The sequence below is a fragment of the Lutjanus erythropterus genome, chromosome 16, assembly GCF_056507025.1.
Source record: "Lutjanus erythropterus isolate fLutEry1 chromosome 16, fLutEry1.hap2, whole genome shotgun sequence".
In the NCBI taxonomy this organism is placed as follows: Eukaryota; Metazoa; Chordata; class Actinopteri; order Lutjaniformes; family Lutjanidae; genus Lutjanus; species Lutjanus erythropterus.
The window spans coordinates 34606297-34633109 of NC_139332.1; the positions used below are offsets into that span (position 1 = coordinate 34606297).

General features: G+C 39.2%; 2 protein-coding genes across 2 annotated transcripts; one reads left to right on the forward strand and one right to left on the reverse strand.

The window, feature by feature from the left end:
* Positions 1 to 1971: 1971 nt before the first annotated feature.
* On the reverse strand, positions 1972 to 14931 carry epn1b (epsin 1b). Its single transcript, XM_084739284.1, has 11 exons — positions 14834 to 14931; positions 12638 to 12786; positions 12408 to 12515; positions 11219 to 11374; positions 9314 to 9442; positions 8800 to 8920; positions 8497 to 8672; positions 6473 to 7709; positions 5569 to 5715; positions 4368 to 4529; positions 1972 to 3851 (listed from the first exon to the last, which is right to left on the reverse strand). The coding sequence occupies exons 3-11, from the start codon at positions 12474 to 12476 to the stop codon at positions 3304 to 3306; spliced, it is 2745 nt and encodes a 914-aa protein (XP_084595410.1). The 5' UTR covers positions 12477 to 12515; positions 12638 to 12786; positions 14834 to 14931; the 3' UTR covers positions 1972 to 3303.
* Positions 14932 to 15846: 915 nt separating this feature from the next.
* necap1 (NECAP endocytosis associated 1) lies at positions 15847 to 25888 on the forward strand. Its single transcript, XM_084739435.1, has 8 exons — positions 15847 to 16001; positions 18659 to 18759; positions 19371 to 19475; positions 19635 to 19716; positions 19898 to 20006; positions 21602 to 21749; positions 22051 to 22144; positions 22962 to 25888. Exons 1-8 carry the CDS (start codon positions 15907 to 15909, stop codon positions 23014 to 23016), a joined length of 789 nt encoding a protein of 262 aa, XP_084595561.1. The 5' UTR covers positions 15847 to 15906; the 3' UTR covers positions 23017 to 25888.
* The last annotated feature ends 925 nt before the right edge of the window (positions 25889 to 26813 follow it).

Below are 26813 nucleotides of genomic sequence, written 5' to 3' on the forward strand. Positions count from 1 at the left end.
CAAAATTAAATTTGAGAAATGATAACAATAGTGTTGTGGACTAGGTTTTCATCCTCATCTTGCTCTACTGTAACTCCTTCAAGCTAAATTGTCTCTCAGTCAAGTTTTTCACCGAAGTTCACATTTAAAGGAGTCAAAAATACACGAAATGTACCGACACGTACAGGCCAATGAAACAAAAATACGCCAACAACTCAAAACTATGTGACCTTGAAAGTCATGTTGGTCCTGTCTGTTTTCAGGGTGGCTTTGATTTTTTATGAGTTTTAATCCCACTGCTGTGCAAGCTGTCAAAGTCAAAACATCTCAAAAATGTATCTTCAAGCAAACGGCAGCGGTCTGTAGAGCTACAAGAGACGCAGTAAACGTGGATCCTTTTATACAGATTTGAATTTTCATACAGGTGTGTGTTGAAATACTTTATTAATCACTCACACATCAAACAGATACACGCACACACGTATACGTACAGAGGAGGATCCACTCAGACAGCATGCACATTAAAGAGGTTGATATGTTCGAATTCGGTTTTTATTCAGCCAAGTCTGTAGCTAAACTTCAATACAATAACACATTTGAGTTTCTTTAATGTCAGGAGATACAGCGAAGACATGTTCAGTTACACAACGAACTACAAATCTAAACAGGGATGATGAGAAAGCCACGATTGGTTACTGAGTCGATTGATAATGCAGTGTTTGATCAGACGAGTCAGATTGAAGTCAGTCACGTCTGCAGAGGTGGTAAAAGTACACACGTCCTGTACTCGAGTAGAAATACAAATACTTGTGTAAAGAAGAAGTACACAGTTCACAGCGTTTTCATCTTGTTACGTATTCTGAGTTGTCTTTTACGCCATTTTTTTTTTTTTTAAATAATTTTTTGTCTGTCTGTCTGTTTTTGTCTTATGTTTTTTTTCATCTTGATATTTCTTTTTTGTCTTCTTACGTCTTCTACATTGTTTTTGTCTCATTGCATCTGTTGGGCGTGATCTGCACTGACAGAACTGTCTTTTTTTGTTCATTATTGTCCATTCAGGTTGAAATAAGTCTCGATGTTAGGAAGTTGGTGTGCAATGATGCAAAATAAAAATCGATAATTCCCCTCAAATGCATTAAACTAAAGCAACAAACCTGTTTTGAAAATGTTCCAAGTAGAAAGTACAGATATTTGTGTCTAAATGTTGGACACAAAAGTAAAAAATTGGCAGAAAAATAAAGACTCAAGGAAAGTACAGATACCTTAAAACTGTACTTAAGTACAGTAATGAAGTATGTGTATTTGTATTAGTATTGTACTTCCCACCTCTGCACGCTTGACATCACAGGTGATCATTACCATCAGGTGAGCCTGTCTGCTAATGATCACACTAACCTGAACTTGTCTTTGTTGGAGGCCTTTGCTGCATTCTTGCATCAATAAATAATCAAGCAATAAATCAATCAATAAATAGATCAATAAATAGTTACTCATGATTGTAACACTCTAATATACAGTATATCTTCAAGGTTTATCTGTGATTACTTCCACTATTTACATCAGCACAATATATACTGCACACACACTGCGTGCATACGGGTCACACACACACACACGCTCATACATTCTTTCTTATACAAACACACGCACACTGAATGAAAACCTACAGTGACGTCTTTCTCAGATCAGGTCTGTTAATGTTTTACAGGTCCGGTCACAGAGTCACACAACACTCAAATACACAGTAATTCTTCAGTGTTTCCACAGAGACACTCACACACAGGTGCTCTCACACACAGGTGCTCTCTGATTCTCAGGCTTGTGCACGAAGAAGAGTCGGACCGACTGAGTCAACAGATTTGAATTAAATCCACGGTTTCATACATATTTGTGTGTATTTCTGTTAATATATTATGCTGCATACATTGAATCCATGGCTATTAGATTAACTGGACATGTGTTGATCTCAAGGAGAGGCGAGTGTCAGCTGAGGAGCTGATGGCTTTAATTAAAGGATCATACAAGTGTTTTTAAATGTTTTAGCCTGACATGTTACTTACATGCAACTTCTGCCCATTTTCCAAAATTAAACTGTAAAGTTTAAAGGTTTATACAGTTTTTTACCTTCCAGACTGGTAGTGATTTCAGTCCAAAGTCAAAGTAATGCTATTATTACAAGCTCATTTGATTATGAGCAGGGACTCATGACTGAATTAGTCTCAAAAAGAGCAGGAATGCCAACAATTAACCACAGAGAACAGTTCTGATTGGTTATGCATGTTGGTCTATGGATTAATTTGCACGCATACACACACACACACACACTCTGTCTAAGGTGATAAAAAAAATAAGCTTGGTGTGGAAACATCTCCTCCAGAAAGGCAACAAAATCAAACATAAATTGACTTTAAATATATATCAGGACTTTGTTGTTGTTGTCTACTTTTTGCATATGTTGGTGTATTTTATTATTTTCCCTTTATTCTGCTCTTTAAATTGTTTTCTCTGCCTTTTCTCTTTTACAAAACTGACTCTGAGATACATGCACGCAAAAAAAATTCCAGTGTACCTGTACTGTTGTGGAACTTGGCAAATGGTGATAAATCTCTTGAGTCTTGAATCTAGTAGTACTGCACTCTGCTGTACCACATTAAGAACGAGCACCCGGCTGCAATGTCTGAGGATGGCTCACAGCCAAAGATCACATTGCTGCAAGCCAAGAGGAGAAAGTGTGATATGTGGTCAGAGGCTGACAGATTCAAAGAGGTAATGTTAGTTTGGCATCGAAAGCTACTGTGACTAAACGCACTAAAAAAACAACAAAAAAAAAAAATTGAGGATGAGCTAGAAGTCAAGCTAGCAGGGCAGAAAAGCTAGCAAACAAGTTAGCTCTGACCACCGGCTGTTGGACAGCTCTCACGTCTTGTCAAGGCCTGAATATACTCTTTTTAGAGAGTTTTGGAGACCTTTTTCTTTTTTGGTGCATTCAAGGATACTCTGTAATCTGAGCACTCAGACTCAGCTGCTGAAAAGCAACCTTTAACTGCAAACATTTTCGTGATATCAATGTTTGCTTAATCTTTGTCTTCAAATATGAGTTTCCTGAACAGTCCCTGCCTACAAAAAGAGATATCATTTGATGGTGTTGTGAGGTTGACTGAAACCAAGGGTGTCTGGAAGGTATAAAGGAAAACAATCTAAAAGTCCTATGGCTTTTTTCAGGAGCACAAGGATGCATTTAGAAGGCTAAAACATATAAAACCACCCAGTGTGGTCATTTAACAAGATTCATGTATCTGATAGGACAGATTACATGTCAAGGTGTCAGAACAGGAATGGGTTGTTGTTTTCGTTCACCGCCTCACCCAAACCGCTGCCTGAGAGCAACTGTGGCTGCAGGGGGACTCCACCCCCAGCTTGTAGAGTAGAACCTCCTAACTGATCCACTCCTGCTTGGAGATTCCCTCCATAGAAACTGGATGGACCCATTCCTGTTCCCATTAAGATGGGGTCTACCAAAGGTTTCCCCACCAGAGATCCAGGCTGCGCCATTCCAACTCCTCCATAGAGGGGGTTCATGTTAAATCCCACTCCCACAAAAATAGATTGTTCCATTCCAGTCCCTGAACTCGGAGGAGCCACCTGAGCTGCCTGAAGCATATTAAAACCAGAAGGAGACGCTCCCACGGTATGGGACGGTAGCTGATAAGGGGGAGTTTCACCGGACGGATTAGTAACTCCAAAAGTGGGTGAAGGAGCACCAAAGGAGGGAGCAAGGGTGGAACCAAAAGGACTGCAGTATGGGGCTGATGTCTCAACAGCCCCTGATCTGACCGCAGGGCCAGATGTCATGCCCCTGGCTTTGAATGCGCCTGGGAAATGAGGAGGAGTAATAGGAGGATGGAGGGTTGAGGGGAAGGAGGGAGGGAGGGATATACAGTTTGAAGTATTCCAGCAAAGAGAAAATGCACCAAAGCAGAGAGAGGGATGAGACAAGTTAAATATATGCTGGTTAATATACACTAGTCTCTATACTGAACTTCACACACACACACACACACATACACAACAACATCTATACACTACAGCGAGACCACAGGGGAGGGGTAAAACACATGATCACAGTAAGCTTGTCCATACAAACCTGTTCATAAATACTGTCATACTGTCCCCACCCCTCTCTCTGTCTTTCTCTTTAGACTGAAGACTTCAGCTGAACAATAGCGGAATGCATTTGGAATTACTGATTTTTAGTATCTCAGTGATTTTCCAGTCTTTGAGGTTGATCATGCATCCATTGAATCAAGCGCACCACAAATAATTCCACAAGAAGCCGTTGTCACAAATGGCATTTTTCACCCAGAGTGAAGTGTTGTTTCTGTCCTTACCGATGGCTTGTGTGTGGGCGGCGAGTGTGTTGACGAGGGGGCGCTGTTTGGGTTTGGGGTTAGAAGAAAATAGATCGTCCAAGTCAACGAGCGACGCCCCCGCAGAGCCCAGAAACAAAGCAGTCTTTTTATACGTCTCCTTTTCTTGCACCGTTTGCTTTCCTGCAATAAAATAAAGGTCCAATTCTACTCTAAAAGGTGTTTTCTTTGGGGGGACAGGTCAGGGAAGAAGAGAGAGCAAAGCGGAAGAGAAGTTAATTAGTTATGATAGTTAGCCAGCTGCTGACTGATGGGAAGATGGAGGTAAAATGGAGAAAATGGAAGAAGATGGAAATTACCATTAAAGAGGACCTATTAAGCTAATTTACAGGACTATATTTCATTCTGTGATTCTGCTATAGCACTATAGCAGCTTTGCATGATTCACAGTTCAAAAACACAATTATTTCTTATTTCAGCCCCTCTATTCACCCTCTGTGTTTAAGTTCCCCCTCCTTAAAAGCAAACTTTTTCTGACTGGCCAGATTCCTGGAAGCCTGTCGAGGGGCTGCAAAATTTGGTTGGTTGGTTTCCAAGGTTTGATTACTGTATACAAGCACACAACTTCATAACTTTATTCACTAATTTTAGTGAAACTGCATCATATTTTTTGGAGAAAATATTTTCTAGTTTTCCCTAAGATGTCCTCTGGTTGCTCTGCCTGAACTTGTCAAAGCTGTGCTGTGCCTGGGGCACATGACCATATAAGAGACCCACGATGAATCCACATCAGCCTGTCATCTGTTTTGCTCGCAGGGATACTTTGACATACGTTTCACTCATTATTTGGCACTTTGGCCACATTTAATATGAACACTGTAACCTCATATATATGACCAAAAATAAAGAAAAGCATAATAGATCCTCTTTAAATGCAGACAAGAAAAGGCCAGCCTATACATAAATGCAGAAAAACATAGATGCAGGCACACAAACAGTTAAGTTTTTAGAGTCACCATTTTCAGCCAAGCACTGAGCCAGCTGGCAAAGACTTCTATTGATTACACACAAGCACAAATTTTAGCAGACGACTCAGAAGACAGGTTTAGTTGATTTAATTAGAGCGAAGCATTTCATTGCTGTGTACAAGAGGTTTTACTCTCATAAATAATGGATGGATCGCAGAATTAGGCATTCAGACAGAGTGTAATGTGCAATTTACCTGTCCCGTTGCTAGGCGCATTGCTCGGTGCACCCCAAGGATCACCTTTTTTAGATGCTCCATCTCCAAAGGGGTCACTAGATGGGGAGAAGTCTGATGGCGGGGCAGGTGACCCCCATGCATCATCTGCGTTAACTGGAGCAGCAGCTAAACAGGGAAATAGAGCAGGCAGGCTCAATTAGGACAAAACACAAATGCGTCCAGTATTTCAGTCTGATGGGTTTGTTATTTCTGTGATAAAATACTCTCAACATGAGGTTCACTTATTGTCTTTTTTCAAAGCTGTCAACCATATTACACATCTTCAGCAACTCTAATCCAAGAATCATCATGTGACCTAAGTAGGAACTCTGGTCATGTAACAATTGCTTGTATGTGGGTAGACTGTAACCCCTAACTCTGTTAAAAGATGGTCTCTGATATAAATAGCCTCCTTGATCTTTCTCCAGCTGTCCACTGACTCTTGGTTGAAGACTAAATACCAAAGTGAGGGAGGGAAAGACATAAGACTAAATATAAGACTAAATACACAAATAAGGGAGGTAAAGACACTAGACAAAATACACAAGTGAGGGAGGGAAAGTAAAACAGGAAAAAATGTATTCAGTTGATCATATCAAGACTTGAGTAATTAATTTCCGATTAGTGACTTTTCTGCATTGAAACGTTATCTTTCCAGAGAGAATCTTGAATCTAAGCTTCTTTTTTTGCACAACCCTACTTTTATCACGTGATTTAAGTTCTGATGACACCTGAGGAAGTACCATTTACTAAAGATAGTCATAGTAACCAGAGGCAAGCTCTGGAAAAAAAACAAAGTAAACCTTGAGAATATTTATTGAGATAACTGTGTTCCCAAGTTCCAAGTCTTAACTTCATGCTCAAGCTTATATTTGTTCTTTACCTGGGGCTCCCCATGGGTCATTGTCTGGCTTGGATGCATCCCCAAAACCATCTGAAGTGTCAACGGGTGAGGTGGCACTTGTCCCATCCCCCCAGGGATCTGAACTGGTGGCGGGTGGAGAGCTAGCAGGGGCTCCCCATGCATCTGCACTGCCTTGGGTTGAGCTCACGGGAGGGGCATTGAAGGGATCCGAGGCATCATCTTTTGGTGGGCTGGACGGCACTGTGAATGGGTCCTCTTTAGGGGGTGTTGTTGGTGCAGCGAAGGGGTCGTCTTTTGTAGGTTTGGATGATGCAGTGAAAGGATCCTCTTTGGGTGGTGTTGTTGGTGCTGCAAAAGGATCATCTTTTGTAGGTTTGGATGATGCAGAGAAAGGATCCTCTTTGGGTGGTGTTGTTGGTGCTGCAAAAGGGTCATCTTGGGTAGGTTTAGTCGGTGCAGAGAAAGGATCTTCATTAGGTGTGGAAGCAGTGAAGGGGTCGTCTTTAGATGATGTTGGTGCTGCAAATGGGTCTTCTTTAGGGGGTGTTGATGCTGATGCAGTGAAGGGATCATCTTTTTGGGTACTGAATGGGTCATCTTTCGGAGCATTGAAAGGATCATCTTTTGGAGTGTTGAATGGGTCATCTTTTGGAGCATTAAAGGGATCGTCTTTTGGGGTATTAAAAGGATCATCTTTAGGGGTTTTGAAAGGGTCATCTTTTGGGGTGTTGAAAGGGTCATCCTTTGGGGTGTTGAAAGGATCATCCTTTGGAGCATTAAATGGATCATCTTTGGGAGCATTAAAAGGATCATCTTTAGGTGCATTGAATGGATCATTGTTAGATGAACTGAAGGGATCTGGTTTATCTTTTGGAGCAGCAAATGGATCTTCCTTGTCTTTGGGTGCACTGAAAGGGTCATCTTTTGATGCACTAAATGGATCAGGTTCACTTTTTGGTGCTGCAAAATGATCTTCTCCATTCTTTGGCGCAGCAAATGGATCTTTGTCAGTTTTTGGTGCTGCAAATGGATCTTCAGTTTTACTTGGAGCCCCCCAGGGATCACTGCTGGGTGCTGTGTCAGTTGTTTCAGGTTGTTCGGGTGTGCCCCATGGACCGGCGGCCTCTTTTGGCTCTTTCGGGGCTCCCCATGCATCTGTTTTCTCCTCCTCTTCCTTCGCTTCTCCCCAAGCACCTTTAACATCAGCACCTTTGCCAGCATCCTCCCATTTCAGTTCATCTTCACTCAACTTGGCCTACAATATTACAAATGCACAATCAGAAAAGTACACACAAACACTTACTAACATATGGATCCTGTTAACACAAGATCCATAAGTTGAATAAGCAATTGCTATTGGTATCAGTGCATACGTTTTTACTTGATCACTTTATGATTTATTGTATGTACTAGGTGATATATAGGTCTGCCTCCTGAAAATAGAAGATTCAAATCAAGAGTTGGCGACCCCTCAGTTGACAGACATTCTTCAAGTCAGGCAGTTTTTTTTTTGTCAGCGTGCACTGACAGTTCCATGCCCAGAGGTAGCTGTAGTTTGATCACTCCTTGCTTTCACGCAGCTCTCCAGGGTAAAATCATCAGCTTAAACTCATGAAACAGCCTAGTTTAGAATGTAAACAACCATTACATTTCACCATAAAATTGGTTCAGCCAAAAGGAACATACTGCCTGGTGTTACATAATTGATATAAGCAGTCATAATGTGGAGAATTGGGTGTTTGAAAGTCTGATTATTGACTTTTCTGCATCGACTCTTAATCTTCCAAGAGAAAATCGCGATTAAGAATCTATTTTCCCCCTACCCCACATGATACAGTACAGTTAAATAAATAGCCCTTGAAAAACTGTTCTGGGATGTCCAGTTTTGTTGACTGTGTTGACGTCTTGATGTTGATGTAACTATTTTTGAGGCTATGGTTTGTAGCGTTGTTGTACTCCACATCATTACACTGTACTGGTGTAGTGTTGATGCTATTGTGTCTACTTGCTATAGCTGAGTGTTGTACTTGTTATTTGCTTACCCTCCTTTCTGTTTCTTTCTTCTCAGCTTCCTGTTTGAGACGCTCCTCTTTGCGGGCAGCGAAAGAAGCAGTCAAGTCAGCCACTGAGGGTATGTTGTCTAAGGAGGGAAGCCCTGTGGCGCCCGGGACGTAGCATGGCTTGTAGTTGGGATCCTTAACGGTGTCCGTGGATGAGGCTGGTTAGATGGAAAAGAAAAAAGATTGCATCAGATTTGTGTGAGAGATGCAGTCAAAGAGAATTACACTAAAAACAGTTGCGACGCTGAGTATTTAGCAGTGATACTTTAGGACAGAGCCGCTCACCAGCAGAACTTTTTGACGTCTTCTCTCTGGTCTTGAAGGCAAAGTCTCTCTCCTCCTTTAGTTTGTCATCATCCTCCATAAGAACAAGGACAACCTTCGCTTTTTCTCTCACATTTGCCCCCTGGGAGAGATGTGCTTACATTAGACTTTGATTTGGCTTGGATCATTGAAGCATTTAAGCTGAAAGACAGAAACACCTTAACAAACCCCAAATGGTATAGCTCTTGGAAAACAAGACAAAATTTGACCAATAAATAAACCAATAAACTCTAACTAGAGCCCTTTGGATATAGTCTAGTCTACTCTGTTAGCTTTTGAATCAAAGGGTTCTTACATTTGTCTGATTGAATCTATTTTCAACCCTTGATTGTGAACCTGGCCTCGAAGTTAAAAGGAGTGTGATGATATGGATAGTATAGTACCAGTAATGGATAACCTTGACGCACAGCATGCAACCTTTTAATGGATACTTAAGGGCTGCGTGCTTTGGACATAATCAGGAAACATGTATCACCTGATCTTTGCCATCCTTTTCTACAAAGCGATACTCTGTGAGGGCTTTGACGATGTAGATGTTGTCCTTCATTTTCAGAAGCACACGATCATCACCGGTCTTTAACAGGTACTCCAGCAGTGTCAGGGACTGGGATGAAAAAAGCATGACAATGAGTAAAACTGTGAAATGTATACTGGTGAAACAAAAATAAACTGTCAATCAATAGTTTTTTGTTTGCTATATTATTGTGGAATTCATGTGACAACAACAATGAAAAACTAAATCTGTGTGAAGTCACAGATTCAATAGGAACAGACAAACAATGCAAAAGCTTCAACACAAGCAATGCTTTGCTGTAGAGGACACTACTGTCTCAGTTACTATTGTTATGCTTCAGTCACATCATCATCCTTTAACGTTGGTTGACAGCATTATTGTCGGTGTTGGCTATAGCTTCTCCCTTCTCTTAACATTTGTTTAGCGAGCTACAAAGTTGCTACAACAAGCATTAATGTTATAATGATGATAATAATTAAAACAGCTACTAATGTTGACTTTTCAGGAGGAGGGCCACAACTGAAAGACCAGTTTGAAAACTCCACATTGGTTCAGACATTTTGGGGAAGGATTCGCCATCCATTGTTGGCATTTTGAAGATGGACTGAGGGTCAAATCTATACATTCTAACAAGATGCACATCACTCATGGTGACCTGTGTTTTCCCTGTCCTGAAAAGGACAAACTGTCTTGGTATCTCCAAGTCCTCTTCAATCACCATATAGTCACCAGTTGTATAATATTCCACAAACTATGTAACTTTGAAGAGAGGCATATGTACCTGTACATTTTCTAAGGAAAATAGTCAAATAGAAATAGAAATGCATAAAGGGTTATTTAAATAACTAAGGGCAAACGACTCCTGCAACTCATTTTCTTCTAAGGCATCTAGATGAAAATTTAAGTGCAACCTTAGCCTAAGTGGTGTTATGGAGCCGGGCAGTGGTCTTTACTAAAGACAGATAAATAAATCATATCATGTGATGGACAGAAAGTGCTTTTGTTGAGCTTTAACCGTTAAAGAAACTGCTGCACAGGCAAACTTTGAAACTTTGGGTATCCCTGTACATATGTAGTCAACATAATGCAGAATATTCTGGTTTTGATCGCATATTGTGACTTTTCTAAATCAAAAGAATTTAAAGATGTCTGCAGGGACACAGCAGGATGATACTGGGCTCTTATTACTTACACAGCTGAGCAAACCTTCAATGAATTTTTTATTTCTATGCTGTTTGTGCTCATGTTACTCTTCTGTCTATTGAATTAATGCTTCTTTTATAAGTTTATTCTGGCATCCATCCTACATGGTTTAGGTTATCATATAGCTACTAATAAATTGAGATTGAGAACCAAGTTTTTGTGTCTCATGATGTATGCACTAAAAACACTGTATAAACATAATTGAACATGTTTGTTCAAGATGATTATATTACAGGATACTGAACATCGACATAAAAATTATGTCTGTGGACTGGCTCAGTACAAAAGTACTTCAGTTGGCTTTCAAAAGCCTGTATCATTTAGTCAATGTATGAAATGCTGTAATTAAAAAAACAGAGGCACTATATATTTATTGTCTGACACCAGAGGAATGTTGATCATCACCTTGTTTCAAAAAGAAAGCAACAAGTAAATATTTTTGTGACCTTATTAGGCTATAATTAAATAATATCCTATCCATCACCAAACACCACAGAGGGTCTGCTAGTACAGGTACCCATCAGCCCCAGTAGATGATGGATGTATTTGATAATGTCCTGTGTCTATAAATATACTGAAATGGTAAGTTTGACACAACAGCTACAAAAATGACAATGAATGGCATTTAAACCACAGTCTGAACATAAGGTAAGGGACTGTTACCTTGTGGATGTGTCTCCAGTTCTTGTCGTCTTTCAGGCGTTTCCAGAGCATCGTCATGATCTCGTTGCAGGCCACCACATTGTAGGTCAGATCGGAGATGTCGGCCATCTGAGAGCTGGACGGGCCCCATGGGTCATTAGACGTCGCCTCTCTCACCTGCAAAAGAAGAAAATTACAAGTTGCACAAAACAATCCTGCTAGACTTGTTCTGAGCTGCTCTATTAGAACAAGTACTGAAAAGTTGCACTCATATCATAAAGATGTCAACATATATATTTGACCAAACAGTTTACTGCAACAAAAGACATAACTGCAATACCAGATTTGCTGCTAAAGGATATATTGCAGCGCTCAGCCCAAGGACTAACTGGGAGCCATAACAAATTGGAATAAATTACAACTTAATATCTGCCTAATAAAAAATAATCATCCTTTAAATAAATATACAGAGGAATTTATTGGTATGCAGATGGCAGACAGCAGTATAACTGTAGTTTTAATTAGTTTTCTACCTAAATGTAGTTACAGTGAGGGCTGGTTTTAATGTATTAATATATACTGATGTTATTTTATGTATGTACTGTATGTTAGGTACGGACCCTAGGGAGATAAACTGATCGCCATGGCATCAGTGAAAGGAAATACTTCAAATAAACAAATATACAAACAAAGCAAGAAAGGTCAGTGTGTAAGAAATGTAAGGTTGCAGTGGCCCAAAGGTGAGAGATGCCAGCTTGTGACAAAAACATGCACAGTTAGAAATTGTGGCAGCGGTTAGAGTGTGGCAAGTCCTCCTCGCCGTCATCCCATTTCATCATGTTAGCAAAAATGGTAAGTAATCTGTTTGGCCAAGTTATTATGGATATGTTTCATCAGATCAGCATTTTAGCAAGAAACATCTCCCCATATTTCCCTAACTCTAAAAACCTGAAGGTCAGGATTTAAGAGAAGGGCCAACTATGAATTAAGAGAACTGCATGTGTCAACTGATGCAGAAACTTTAAATAAATGATTCAGACAACAATTATTCCAAAACCATAGAACTGTAAAATGCTAAATATATGATGTTCAGAGAGAATGTATCTAAAAATAAGCACAATACATCCAATATTTAGTTAAAATTTAGGTGAACCGAAGGGAATATTGGGGTTCACATACTTCTACACCCCTTGATCTCAGTGTCTCTTACCTTGACCTCAGCCTCAGAGTAGTTCTGGACCAGGTTCTTCAGCTGCCGGCGGAGCATAGAAGACGTCATGGTGTCTTGGGGGGAGGTGGGGAATCAAACCACCACGATCTGATTCAGAGAAAACTTGTGACCAATGATGAACGCTTACAGAGAACTGGTAAAGGATACAAAAATTTATAAATGCTTACACATAATCAAACTTCACAAAAACCACATGCAAACCCTCATACCTTTTGTAAAGTCTGGCTGTGCTGTCTTATACACTTATTCTAATGTCGATGGGGTGCAGCTGCTGGCTCAGTGAGCGTACATCCTGCTGGTCTCTCTTCCCCCTGACTGCATTGGCTTGTCTCAGGATGTCAGAAACCAGATCCCACAGCTGCAGGGAGAAACCAGTCAACAATAAAAGGAGCTGAGGCACGGGTTGGCACTGAGCAGACTTTCCAATCCAAATTTCCCAGGAGACTCCTGTTTTTTTTAATCAGCCTCTCCCGAATCCTCCCTACAGATGACGAACTTTCACACGTTTTTTTTATCCTTTTCATTCTCACAACCTGCTTTTGGCACTGTACCCTGTGTATAAGCCCTATAACTCTTAAAGTCTACTGTTTACACCTGGATGACAATATAACTACACCAAATGTTGTTTCCTGGCGCACAGGTGATGCATAAAAGAGCTGCTTCTACCAGATGAATCCAGTTCTCCTTAACACATCCATGCTCATGCCTCATCCTCCTCCGTGAGTGAGAGGCAAAGAGAGACATGGAGAGTACTAAGAGAAAGAAATATGAAATCAAATTGTAGACATCCTGGAAAGAAAAAAAAACTCTCTTCCTCTGGAAAGTTTTAAAAAACAGCCAGACAGATATACTGGTTGGCTAATATTATCAGCACAGTATTGACCTAGCACAGCTAAAGCTCTGTCTATATCGGTTTTATGTATAAGTTGTCTAAGATTTTTTACAAAACATAACACGGGTAGTTTGAATTTTCCCTTTTTTTAGTTTTATAGGCAGCATTTTATGCATATTTTATTCTTCCTTATTTCAAGTTGGTCTATGTGTGTATTTATCGTTATTTAGAATGATTAAAAGTAAAAATAACACTGCTTCAGTGTCCTGATGTTATTTTGGATTTTATATAAATAAAGAATATCAGTCAATACAACAATATGTCAATTTGTTTACTCCCTGATATCGCCCCCGAATATCCAGTACTGATCTGCCTCTAGCTTTAAAAGAAGGGGGCACATTTTTCCTAAAAGTGGCTTAACTAGGGTCTGGGGACCAACACGGGCCCTTGCGTGGGTTGTAAGGGGTCCCCAGCAAAAGGGAAAAGAATATTTTAATTTTTATCACATTTTTGGAAGCTGTAATGACAAGGAAAGAAACAGGGTTGGCTGTTCTGGTTGATTGTAAATGATAGGGATCCTACATTGAGTACATTTTGACTCTGAAGACTTCATTATGTTCAAACTTAAAAAAAAAATACTCAGTGGGAATTCCTTATGGCAAAATCCTCTCATTGGAGGCCTGTGGTCTGAAATGCAGCTATTGTGGGGGTCCTTGACACTAAAAAGTTTGGAAACCCCTGACCTAACTAACATACCTTCAGAAACACATTTGTAAAAAAATAATTATCTGTTATTATAATCAAATTTGAAATAAGCTAAGTAAGGCTACATGCTGTTGTCCCATTGTGTTTTACAGCTGTTTAGAGTCAGCTATAGGTCATCAGCAGACATCTGTTTGAAAAATAAAATGTGCACTTATTGTTTTCTTATCTGCATTCTTTGGAAAGCACCGGTAACCAGGAAACAAAGTCTAGGACCCCCCTCAAATCTGACTTAATGTTAAGGTCTCAATATTGCATGTATGGCACTAACAATGGAAAGCAGACAATTATGAACGTATGATTACACATCTAGACTAGAGGTGTGCCCACACCTGCTGTGTGCGACAGCTCCTGTCAGTTTGTCATAACCACTGCGACAAAACACAGATCCTCACATAGCGTTAGGACAGCCATCAAGCTAAGCTACAAGCTAGTTAGCTCCCAGCCTCCTGAGGCTGCAATGAGAAAATATGAGCTAAAACCTCTTCTATAGTGCACCTGGATGTTAAGTCTGAGACATCTCAACTGCAAGTCGACGTGCTTGCATGTAACGTGTCTGTCAGGAGCCACACATCGTGTATTCAGCACCTCGGAGAGCGACTGAAGACGACCAGCAGCCGTCAATATGGCTAACGGTCAAGCGATGTTGTTAAGCCAGCAACAACCAGTTTAAATACCAGACTTTAGCGATCACAGGAAGGATTGTGCTACAGAAACAGACGCTGCTTTTTTTGTTCAAAACGACACCAACTCGTCATGCGTTATATTGTGTGTTAAATATATGCATTTGCAACAGAAATAAAGCACTAACCCTGACAGATCTTCAGGAATCTTCGAGGAGGAGACGACACGACACGGCCGTTTCCGCTTCCGCAGTTTTCAGCACCTGCCAGGCCACGCCCCCTCTTTTTTTAACAGTTAAACATTGATAACAAGCCAGTTATAAGGAGTCATAAGGGTACCATGAAAAATAAAAAGAATAAGAAAAATATAAAGACAAACAACAAAATGCAAAAGAATAATTGTAGGCATTTTCATTAATTCTCTCACTGATTGTTCATTTAAATGTATTTATACATTAAAAACCTACAAAAGGTTTATTTTTCATATGTTACTTGATTTTTCTGTATATTTAATATTTTTAATTAATTATTTTCACATGTCATTAATTTATATTTATCTGTTTATTTTTTTCTTATTTTTTCCTATTGCTTTTGCTCGAATAAAGACACAAATTCTGCCTGGATTACTCAGCCTGAGCAGGAAGTCCCACCCAAAGCTAGTTGATTGACAACTTGACCCTTCAATGAGCAAAAGCAAAACGGAAAAGCAAAAATTTGTAGGGAGAGAATAAGGAAAAAAAAAAAAAAAAAAAAAAAAAAAAAAAAAAAATATATATATATATATATATATATATATATATATGTATACACACACACATATATATATAAAAGACAAATAAATGGCATTAAAAATTAAATTCAAAAATAATTTAAATACACATACATAAATTAACCAATAAATGTGGAAATAAGTGAAAATTCTTACTCATTTTCATTTTGTTTTCAAAAATTCTTTTTTATTTATAATTTATTTTAACTTACTTATTAATTTAGTTTAATTTATTCCTCTTTATATTTCTTTTTTATGGTACTCATATGACTCCATACATTTCTTTGTATTTTATTCTGAAACTGAAAAATAAATGACCGGAAACATTTCTTCCCATCACACAAAATTATGAAGCAGTTTTGTGACAGTAAAATGAGCTGAGTGAGCTTTAGCTAACACACACACACACACACACACACAAGCCCCCCTCAGTAAAGAACTGAATAAATGAGTCACAACCACAACTCCCACATCAATAACAGTTGAATCAAGATGGCGGCCGAGGGCGAGTACGAGTCGATCCTGTGCGTGAAACCCGATGTCAACGTTTATCGCATCCCGCCGCGAGCTTCAAACCGCTCGTACAGGTAAAGAAATAACGGTCGCTCGTTAACGGCGCCGTTAAATATGGTTTAACGGGGTTTGGTGTCGCACGGCCGGTGTGGTCATTTCACTTTCGCCGCTCGCAGTCAGTACACGCTTGTAAACCGCGAATAACGGACACTGGCTGGACGTTGTACATTTTGGAGGACCGGGGGTGAAAATAACGTCGCCACGGTTTGATTCGTTGGCTGCTTTTCTGTGTCGCTTTGTTGTTCGGAGCGGTAGAGCTGTCAGAGATGTGACGGGGGTATTTGTCATCATGCCGGGTCGATACGGGCGATTTGCCAGGACGGTCCTACTCGCTCGTGTGACAGCTTGGATGTCCTCTTTACTCAGGGAAACTACTGAATTTGAAAAAAATAGCGTTTTCAGGGTTTTTGGGACGGATAGTTTGTGCTTTAAGCTGTCAATACTGATTAAAACTTTGTGTCTGCGCTGTATTAGACATACAGGCGCATCTGAGCCAGCCTGGAAACACTGACTGGATGGTCAAGCAGGGAAAGATGATAACTGAGAATCATAAAAATTTCCATTAAGAACCTTTAGATCCATATGGACACCAGCTCCCTCATGTGATAGACTTTTTGTCCCGTTTGAGATACAGTATAAGTCAAGTTCATCTGATTTAAGCTTTTTAAATGTAAATATTCTTTGGTTTCAACTGAATATTTTTGGGTTGTGAGTAAAGCAAGACATTTGAAGATGTCATCTCAACTTTTGGGAAACACTGATTGACTTTTTATTTATTTATTTATTTATTTATTTATTTTTACCTTTTCTAACTTTGTAAAACAAACAACTATTAATCAGTTAATTAAGAAAATAATCAGCAAATTAATCAACTATGAAAATAATTGTTAGTTGCAGCCCTGAAGATGATTAAAAGGATGAGGGATGAAAAACAATAAAATTTTCTCTAATTCTTGCCTGTATTCCTTTTGTAAGATAAGATACTCCTTTATTAGTCCCACAACAGGGGAATTTACAGCATTACAGCAGCAAAGTGGATAGCAAAAATTAAAAAAGGAACAATAAAAAATATGAAAGTAAAATCTAAGAGGAAATACTAAAAATATTAACAGTTTAAATAGAGGAAATCTAAAAATAGGAACAATATATATAATATGCACAGAGGAAATATTCATATTGCCTATAGGTGAATTTTAATTTCAGTGTGCAATAATCAGGTGTATTATCATAATTCTGAGTGAGATATAGATATTACACACTGGATGAAAATAAAAATAAAAATTCACCTCTGTGAAATATTGCACAGTATGAAGTAACATTACATCTGAAAGTAACTTTTTATGTCTCTAAAAGTCTTTCAAACTAAACAAAAATATGTCTTCAGTTGCTCATAACTCACATCCATGTTGCGTTATGTGGTCACACAAGTTGACATTAAGTGGCGGTGGTGTAGACCAGTGTTACTATGGTGGGGGGGTTCAGGCTGGGGCCAGTTGTTTTGTCAGAGGGGCACATTTGACCCGTGACAAAAGAGACAAAGGAAGCGTCATTATTCAAGTTTTCAAAACTTTTAGCTTAGTATATAAAGTAATGGCGCACAGAAAAACAGCATAAAATACATTGAGTGGTATTTGTCTCAGTATTAGTCGGTCAGTGGGAAATCAGTCACCAAATAAGTTGATAATCAATCATTTCAGTCACTTCTCAAGCAAAAATGTCAAATATTTACTGGTTCAAATTTGCAGCCTTTCTTTACCATTTATGACAGTTAATAAAGACTGTTTAGGTTTTGGACTGTTGGTTGGACAAAAGAAGCAATTTGAAGATGTTGCTGCATTTACAGACTGAACGATTACTGGATTAATTATGGAAGTAATCTGCAGTTTAATCAATAATGAAAATGATCATTAACTGCAGTCCTATTAGTTTCAGTAACTCACAGTTGCAGTTATTTGTTTCTGGTGTCAGAGCCACTTGATTGCAAGACAGTGATAATTTTATTGTTACAGATGAAAAGCACACCATCTGGGTGCTTTGCCCCCCTTTTTGTGTGAAAACAGTTCTTCTAATTTGACTGGTGGTAAATACAAATTTTTAATTCTTTCCTGATTTAATAGGTAAAAATAAGGATGTGCTGTTAGGAGCTTAAATCCTATGGCCAGCTAGACAAACAATTATGTCATATTGTTGCCAATCAACAAAACGTGTTGTTATCTATAAAAAATAATTATCATCTGTCGTTCACACTGATACTAAACATACCACGATATCTTGACAGAGAGAATTTCACAGATTTTATTAATTTGAATGTTCTGTCACTTGACTAATCAATAACCTCACACATTCTGTTGTTATGGTAATATTTATGCAAAACGCTGTGATGTGTTTTGGATGATCAGCTTTTTAAAAATGACTGTCAGTTTAAAGACTACATTGATTATTGAAATCACAACATATTCACAGCGAGAGTGTGGATCTGCTCGAGGTTTCGGCCTGTTGAAAGGAGGTTTTTCCTCGTCACTGTTGCCTAAGTGCGTGCTCATGATGGGAACTGTCGGCCTGCTGTATATGAAAAGTGTCCTGAGTTAACTTGTGTTATGATTTGTTGCTATTAAAAAATAAAACATTAACATTGAACACTGGTAAAGTGAAACACCCTGTTTGTCTGCAGGGCAGCTGACTGGAAGCTGGATACTCCAGACTGGTCCGGTCGAATGAGGATCACAGCCAAGGGCAAAGTGGCGTACATCAAACTGGAGGACAAGGTCTCAGGTATGACATTCATTGTACTTCAAAGGGCCAGTGTGTAAGATTCAGGGGGCTCTATTGGCAGAATGTGGCAAACATTTAATATTATATTCATAAGTATATTTTTTATCAGTGTATAATCACCTAAGAATAAGGATAATGGTGTTTTTGTTACCTTAGAATGATCCCTTTATATCTACAGAGGGTGGGTGTGGATCCTCTTCCATGGCGTCTGTCATTTTACACCATCATGTTTTTACAGCAGCCCAGAATGGATCTTTTTGTGTTCACCTTAGGTTTCCTACTTGCTTGGAAGGGGAGGGTGAGGCGAGTTGGTTGGAATCTGAAACCTCACTTCTGGATGCCACTAAATCCTACACTGTGGTCCTGTGCAACTCTATTACGTTATACTCAATTACATTACAGCTCACATGAGCCAACTACGACTTTCCCGGCACAAACCCTCAGAAGTCCAGAGTTTTCTTGGTGACATATTGGGTACCTTACCAAGTTTTACCTCAAATTGACTCCAGCTCCCAGGGACTCTGACCAGGATTCGTAAAACAGATTGATAAATGCATGGATGGTTCACAATTTTGCACTTATCTCTTGTCATTTTCCCTCTTGTCCTGCAGGGGAGCTGTTTGCCCAGGCTCCAGTGAAGGAGTATCCTGGCATTGCCGTGGAAACGGTCAGTGACTCCAGCCGGTACTTTGTTCTACGGATACAGGATGACAACGGTAAGGATGTGGATGTCATGAAACTGAATACTAAGAGTTATTTTTATTTAGTAATTCATTGATCGTGTCTGTTTGATCCCCTTTAAGAATGCGGATTTGAAGAATTTTATGTTGGCTGTTGTTCATGTCAGTTAATTTAATGTCATTTCTCGTCCGCAGGTCGCAGCGCTTTCATAGGCGTTGGCTTCGGGGACCGAGGGGACGCTTTCGATTTCAACGTGGCTTTGCAGGACCATTTCAAGTAAGCAGCGACTCTGTGGTTTAAGTGTAAAATAGTGATTGAAAACAGGATGCTGTCTCGTAGATATACAGTACTGTACTGTACTCGCTAAAAGATGCACACTGTAGTTTTTTCTTCAGACTGCTGAGATGCATTGTTTATTTCTGTATGTGTGCTGATGTGTGTCCCTGCCTCCCTGCAGATGGGTGAAACAGGAGAATGAAATCAGTAAAAGCGCCCAGCTCGGGGATTCAGGTCCCAAACTGGACTTGGGCTTTAAAGAGGGGCAGACCATCACACTCAACATAGGGGTAAGAACCAGTTTGTCAAACTAGGATTTTAAAATTAACTTTTTTCCTCAGTGTCCTGCAACTGTCCCAAATTTGACAACCATTGTCATAAATTCTTTTGACTTAAATTGCTGCTCATTCAACCTTTCATTAAGACAAGTACACTAAGTTGTTCACAATTGAACAGTGCAAATAATATTTAGACACTTTCATGCACTTCACATTAGATGACATGTAAGAAAACACATCTATTGACAGTGACCGATATGGTGCAGCTCAGTTAGAACGCGCTACTTTTCTGGCACAGATATTATGACAAAACAACCTTGAATAAAGCTGCATATTAACAACCAAGGATGCAACATGTGGACAAAATTTTTATCTGTATAAACTCAACTCAGCTTTATTTTCATTCCTGCACTTTTAATACACACATGCAGCCCTAAGAGTAAAATGACAGTCAGGAAACAAATAAAAACATGCAAAGAATAATTAAAAATACAAATAAATGGAAAAAAGTGGCAGGAATAAAATTACAACCAAAAAATCAATAAAAGTCGAATTAAGGGTTAGCGTAACAACCGAAGGCGCCAGTGTAGTGTTTTTGTGTAGCAGTGCAGTAATGTGATCAGTTTTCTCTCTTTTGGGTTAAAACTCTGGCTGCAGCACTTTGCACTAGCTGTAGTTTTCTTACTGACTTTTTTGGTAAACCAGTAAAAACGGAATTGCAGTAAACTAAATGGTTGGTAATAAAAGCGCGGGTAAGAATTTCTGCATCCATCTGAGTTAAAAAGGGTCTAACTTTAGCAAGATTTCAATATATTAGCAAGATTAAAAAAGGAAGTTTTAATAATGTTGTTGACGTGAGAATTAAACTTTGAATGCACCCTTACCTTTGTATGCACCTTTGTAAAACTATCACAAAGATAAAAAACAAATTGGCTCCTGACAATTTTAGAGGTAGTAGAAGTAATTTTCTTTACCGTTCAGAATTGTCCCAGACACTGTATAGTTCTGTCCCAGTTGATATTTTTATTGTTCTTGGAAAAATGGAAATCCTTCCTGTGTCGAAAATGAAAAAGTCCAACTTTTACTACATTTTTAAAACTTTTAAAACAAAACAGGACCGTTGGTGAGTGTAGAAAGTAATGGTGTTTTTGTCAGCAGTTTTATAATTGAATTTGCCTGCAAGTAGTCAGAATAAATCAGAAGTGTCACATGCTTTTAGCAGCTTAATAATAACTTATGCTGCTCAAATGTAACTGCAGACCTAAAGTGTTTGTAGATCACAAATCCATCAGGTTATAAGTTCCATTTAATTGCCAATTTTTCTGTTTTGTCCCACATCATGAACTGTTAAAAATCAAATGTTCTCACTCAAGCAGCTGCTTCATTTTTCCCCAAAAGGCAATTTTGCAGCAGTGAAACAAAAACACATGAGGAAATAAACATATGATTTTAGGTATGTGTTAAAAGAGATTAAGCTAAATTTCATGTAAAGAAAACAGAGTAAAACACAAAGATAAATTGTAAACATTCCTAAAATCCGTCATGAACTTCTAAGATGTTTTCTTTTCTTCTACAGGATATAATTTTTCTGTTCTCTGTCTCTCTAGCAAGGTAAAAAGAGGGATAAACCCCGCCCACAAAGCTCAGGTGGATTTGGACTCCTTCCACCGCCACCTGGAGGCAAGATAGCCCCTCCTCCTTCGTCAGGCTCATCCAATCACAACATAGTCCCTCAGACGGGAGGCACAGCGACAGGTAGATGGCGCTCTCAGTTAAACTTTAAATCTAGTCAGACTGTGCCTCAACATAACCATCAGTTCTTGTATCAGTCATCACAGACAACATGTACATTTAATTTAAGCAAATAGAGCAACTTAACAGCTGCTGTTTGTGTGAATCTTGTGCAGCTTTAACCTACAGGATTGACCCATTTTCTTAATCACTGTGTTAATTAGTTGCTGTTAGTTATTAGAGCTTCAGGCTGCGGAAAATGAAGTGAAATGTGTGTCAGTTTGTCAGTTAATGAGCTCTGTGTTTCTCTCTGTGTCTCTGTCAGGCTGCCTGCTGGAGCTGGACAGTAGTAACTCTAACACAGTGGTTCAGTCAAACCCTAGTTCAGATCTTTGGGGAGACTTCTCTGCTCCTGCAAGGTACAAAACTCATTCTGTGAATATAAAGCACGTGACCAAAAATATGTGGACACCTAAACATTACACCCATATTTGACTTTACATGGCTGCAGGGATTTTGTTCCCAATCAGCCACAAGAACGTTAGTAAGGCTGAATACTGATGTTTGGACTCTGCAGGCCAATGAAGTTCCTCCACACCAAACAAAGTCCTCTATCAAGAAATTTTAAATAATTTAAATGAAAATAAATGGGTAAAACATGAAATGTCTGCAACAGAGAAAATAAAATGATCACATTAATAATTAAGGGAACTCAAACAGTCCAAAGATGGTAACAGTGAGCACAGCTGCTGCGCCAGTTGACAACACGAGCGAGTGACGGTGTATGTGTGTATAATCACGGGTCTGGTCGTGGGACTTCTAATGACAGGTTTGGATTTGACAGGGAGATAATAGCAGGTAAGAGGCAGGTTCTGGTAGTGAGCTTTGCAGTTGAAAGCCGGTGTGGTTTTAGAAAACTGGACTGGTGCAGTAAAACTGTAAAACATAGTAAAACATAGTCTCTAAGCAGGAAAATGCATGACAGAAAGAGTGTCCGTATATTTCTGGCCATATAATGTAACTGTACTGTGCAACTATGTTCTAAGAAAAAATACATTTTTGTGCAAATTGTATAATACACAACAGTATGAACAGTAGCACTGATACTCATCTCTTACAATTCCTTGTTTTTAGTAGATTTATTTGTCATAAGAAAGCAAAAACACTACAAAACACTGCAACTGTCCTTTATCAAAATACAAAGAAAAACACTAACATAAATATATGTGTCTTCAGCTCCGTTCCACCGCCGTCACGACCACAGGACACCGGAAACTGGATCCAGTTTTGAGTCGTCAGCTGCTGTGACGTCGGTTGTGACCTCCATCTCACCTGCATCTGTGTCTGTAGCTTCCTGTGCATCATCACACTGAGATTAACTCCCACACACTGATCCCAAAGCAAAGAAACACCACAGAGCTGTAGAAACAAACTCATGTCATCATTTCACTCAGAAAGAATCAGAGTTCTTTCAGATACTCCTGGCAGGAAACGAAGCATTAATCTGTTGAAGCCATCACATGATATGAGCCATTTCCAATAATATTTAAGGGCTATGTGTGACGTCCTGAGTTCCTCTTTTGTGTGTCTGCATCGCCTCCCCAGTAGGTGGCTCTCTGAGCAGAGCTTTATCTTTAATCTGGCATGTTTGTGTCACTGCAACAGCTCCCCCTGCAGACACTGCACAATGCTGCATCTCGAGAAAAGGCACCAGTGCTTTCTGTAACCTGCTGTGAATAAAGTGCGAACAGCTGCAAGGCTCACCTTAAGTGAAAGAAACAATAACTGTCAACTTCAGACATTTTCTTTATTGTTCTAGAATTGGCACTTAAGTCCTATTTTTGTTAATCAGCCTTATCATGTCTAATGAAATCATCATTTTCCTGAATAATTTGCAGATTACAGCAGCAGTCTGTCCAACTTTACGTATCAGAAATCCAAAACAAAGGACAGTTTCAGACACATAACACTATTTTACCTCATTTGCAAGCATTTTTCACCAAGGAAAGTAGGATTTTTAGACTGAAAAGGGGATTAAATGAGTCGCTTGTTCTCACCCTCACACTGTGAACTGTGGAGTAGTGCACCCTCATCCACATGTCTCAAAATTTCTGTATTTAACACAACTACTTTAGGTCTAAAGTATTGATAATTTAAATGGATTTAAAATGTTCGTATGAAAACTAAACTAAATATGAAAACTAAAGATTTGAAATCTTCTCTGAACACAGATTAAGTCGCCTTTATCATGCCATCTGCTGGTATTTAATAAGGATTTATCAATTGTACAATATTTAGAGTGTTTATAGACTCACTGGGATACTGTAGGTAAAATGTTTTGAGATATATTCATAGACATATATACAAGGAGCATCAGCATTCCTTTCTGGCATATTAAATGTATAAATTTATGTTTACAGTGTAAAATCATGTTTGTGTTTACTACTGCGTGCTTCTTATCAGCAGGTTTATTTTGCTGTATCACTGAAATCAGCAGCCAAATCCAGACATGTTTTCATTACTGACAGTAATTTACATTTTACTTACTTTTATTGTGTTTCTTTTGTTTGTTTATTTTGTTAAAAATGGCTAAAAGTGTAATATATCATATTTTGCTGAATTTGATGATAGGTGTTTGTCTGCTGGCAGTAAATTGTAAAGTGAAATCAGCAACTCACTCAGATTAACTCGCTCTTTTCCAAAATCCAGTTGAATTAAGTGAAGTAAACCAGAACAGGATTATGGGACTATTTTGCCTTGAAAACCACTTATTCATCTTAAGGCACAGTTTTGATCTCCTCGGTGAGGAGATCGAATTTTGGGAGGCTTGGCAAGTTAATCTTAGCTTCACTTTTTGCATTAAATATACTGTATAGTAAACTGTTAATGTCCATCAGATTTACATCTATACGTGAAGACAGCAGTCTTCTTGCTGCACCCCCTGCACCTCCTAAATGTTCCCCTCCTGCAACAACCACTTTTATGTTTAAGAGAAAATAGACCGAGGAAAGAAAGACCTCTTTCTGACCAGCTTTGAGTTTCCATGTGACTGGATGCCATAAATTGACACGCACAGTGGAAGGAGTGTGATTGCTACAGAAGTGCACATGCAATCAATTGACCTGGATTTTTCATGTTCGTGAAATGACCATGAGGCTTTTTAATTGGCAAAACGTGCAGGAAGCTGCAGTTTACCTGCAAAAAACAGCACCGATACAAACGTAAATACTGTATGTTTTATGGAAATAATAGAGCTTGATAGACAGAGCAGGAATTTAAGTAAATATAGTTCCAGATGTAGAAGCTGTCTGACATCAGTCTGAAACAGTACTGAGGTTTGACAGCAGATTTAGACAATCTGATGAAATTATTTGAGCTCAACGGAGAAGTTTGACTTTTTGGGAAATGTGCTTATTTGCTGTCTTGCTGAGAGATAGATGAGAAGTTCGATACTGCTGTGTCTGTGCTTTTAAGACAAAACTGGAGCCAGCAGCTCGGTAGCATAGCTTAGCTTAGCATAAAGGCAGTGAACCTGGCTCTTTCCAAAGGGAACAAAATGTGCTTAACAGCACCTCTTGGTTTATATTTCCCAAAATGTCGAACTGTCGCTTTCGTTTATTTTAATACCGAATGATCTTAAACCTAAAGGGAAGAACCTACCTGATGCCATTATTTCAGACTGTAAAATTATTACTATTACTGAACCCACTGTATTACTGTAGGAGATGTGAACACACCAGTCTCAGAACTGAAGGTGTGGAAAATAAAATGATTGTCTTACTTCATCTGATGAATGTCTTAATGGCAGCAAATGACATGTTAATTTTATGCTGAAAAGGCTTCGACTGATTGTGAAGTTAGATGGTGTTTACAGGACGTATGAATTGTCATGAACATTTCTCAACTGTGAATTTATTTTTGTTTGCATTAATTTTTAAGGTTTGCTGTGATAAAATCACATGAACTGTATTTGACTGGCATTAAGATATAGGGCTGATTGATATGATATGTTGATATGTGTGTTGTGTTTACATTGCTGGCTAAAATATAAAAAGAATTGTCCCATTTCTCACTCATTCCACTCTGGCTGTAAAATCACTGGACTAACACTTTTGATTTATGACCAGTTTCATGAGAAAGAGGCAATAAATCCTTTCAAAGGACGTGATGTCGTGTTCTTATTTTCTCCACAGCTTTCCCTGGCCATTGCATGACAGTAACCTAGTTAGGGTTGGTTGAGACAAAGTCACAGTAGAAGTGAGAAATATTGCGTCAGGTCAGGATATGACCTCACTGAGGAGTAGCTTTTAGCTCTGCTGACAGATAGAAAAAGAGAGCGTCAGACAGCTGGACAGACGGACTGAGCGTGAGAAGAGGAAACCAGTGACAGGTTCAGATCTCACTGGCCTTTCCTGAGAGAACGCGATTCATCTTCCTCTGATTTTCTTGTCACCACTCTTCGACTCTGAGGCCCTTTTAAGTACTTTTGGTCTTAAACTTATTAGTCTTGCATATGTGCAAGACTGAATGTGTGTGAGCTTTTGGCCACGTGTTGCTGTGTTTGGTGTGTGTGTGTTTGAATTGGGTCACCTCTTGCTCTGTAACACACACCGAGCAGCACGAATCTCCAAACGCCACCACACGTGTCATTTTGATGGATTCATTTGGATCTGTGTCGCAGCCAAACATACATAACCTACAGAGAAATTCAGGACTTTAAATACACTTGATATCTCCTCGTGCTCGCTGAAGATTTTGTTTCCTTTTCCAAGAACTTTCCCATCTGTCATCATCCGTGTGATGAGGGATCAGATTAAATGTTCAACACGCTACTCAAATACAAACTAGCTACAATACTCCAGCATAAAAATTAGTGAGTAAAACTTGCTTTATTAACTGTGTCATGTTGATTTCAGCGGTTTTAGGCTGCAGTCTCCTTGTTGTGCAGGTTACGGCAGGTGCAGCAGTCTGTGGTGTACAGGCAGGTTGGGTCAGAAGTCGGCAGGACATTGCGCCCTGCTGCCGCCGATTCTAAATGCAGAAGCTCGGCATCTGCAGCAGGAACTGCTCGCTTTCTGAAAGCACTTC

Bases quoted from the DNA above. Each gene is read 5' to 3' on its own strand.
- epn1b (XM_084739284.1), bottom strand. From the start codon at position 12,476: ATGACGTCTTCTATGCTCCGCCGGCAGCTGAAGAACCTGGTCCAGAAC. The intron at 11,375-12,407 runs GTAAGAGACACT...CTTCTTTTGCAG, and splicing joins ACTCTGAGGCTGAGGTCAAG to GTGAGAGAGGCGACGTCTAA. The intron at 7,710-8,496 runs GTAAGCAAATAA...GTAATATTGTAG, and splicing joins AGAAAGAAACAGAAAGGAGG to GCCAAGTTGAGTGAAGATGA.
- necap1 (XM_084739435.1), top strand. From the start codon at position 15,907: ATGGCGGCCGAGGGCGAGTACGAGTCGATCCTGTGCGTGAAACCCGAT. The intron at 19,717-19,897 runs GTAAGCAGCGAC...GCCTCCCTGCAG, and splicing joins GCTTTGCAGGACCATTTCAA to ATGGGTGAAACAGGAGAATG. The intron at 22,145-22,961 runs GTACAAAACTCA...ATGTGTCTTCAG, and splicing joins GACTTCTCTGCTCCTGCAAG to CTCCGTTCCACCGCCGTCAC.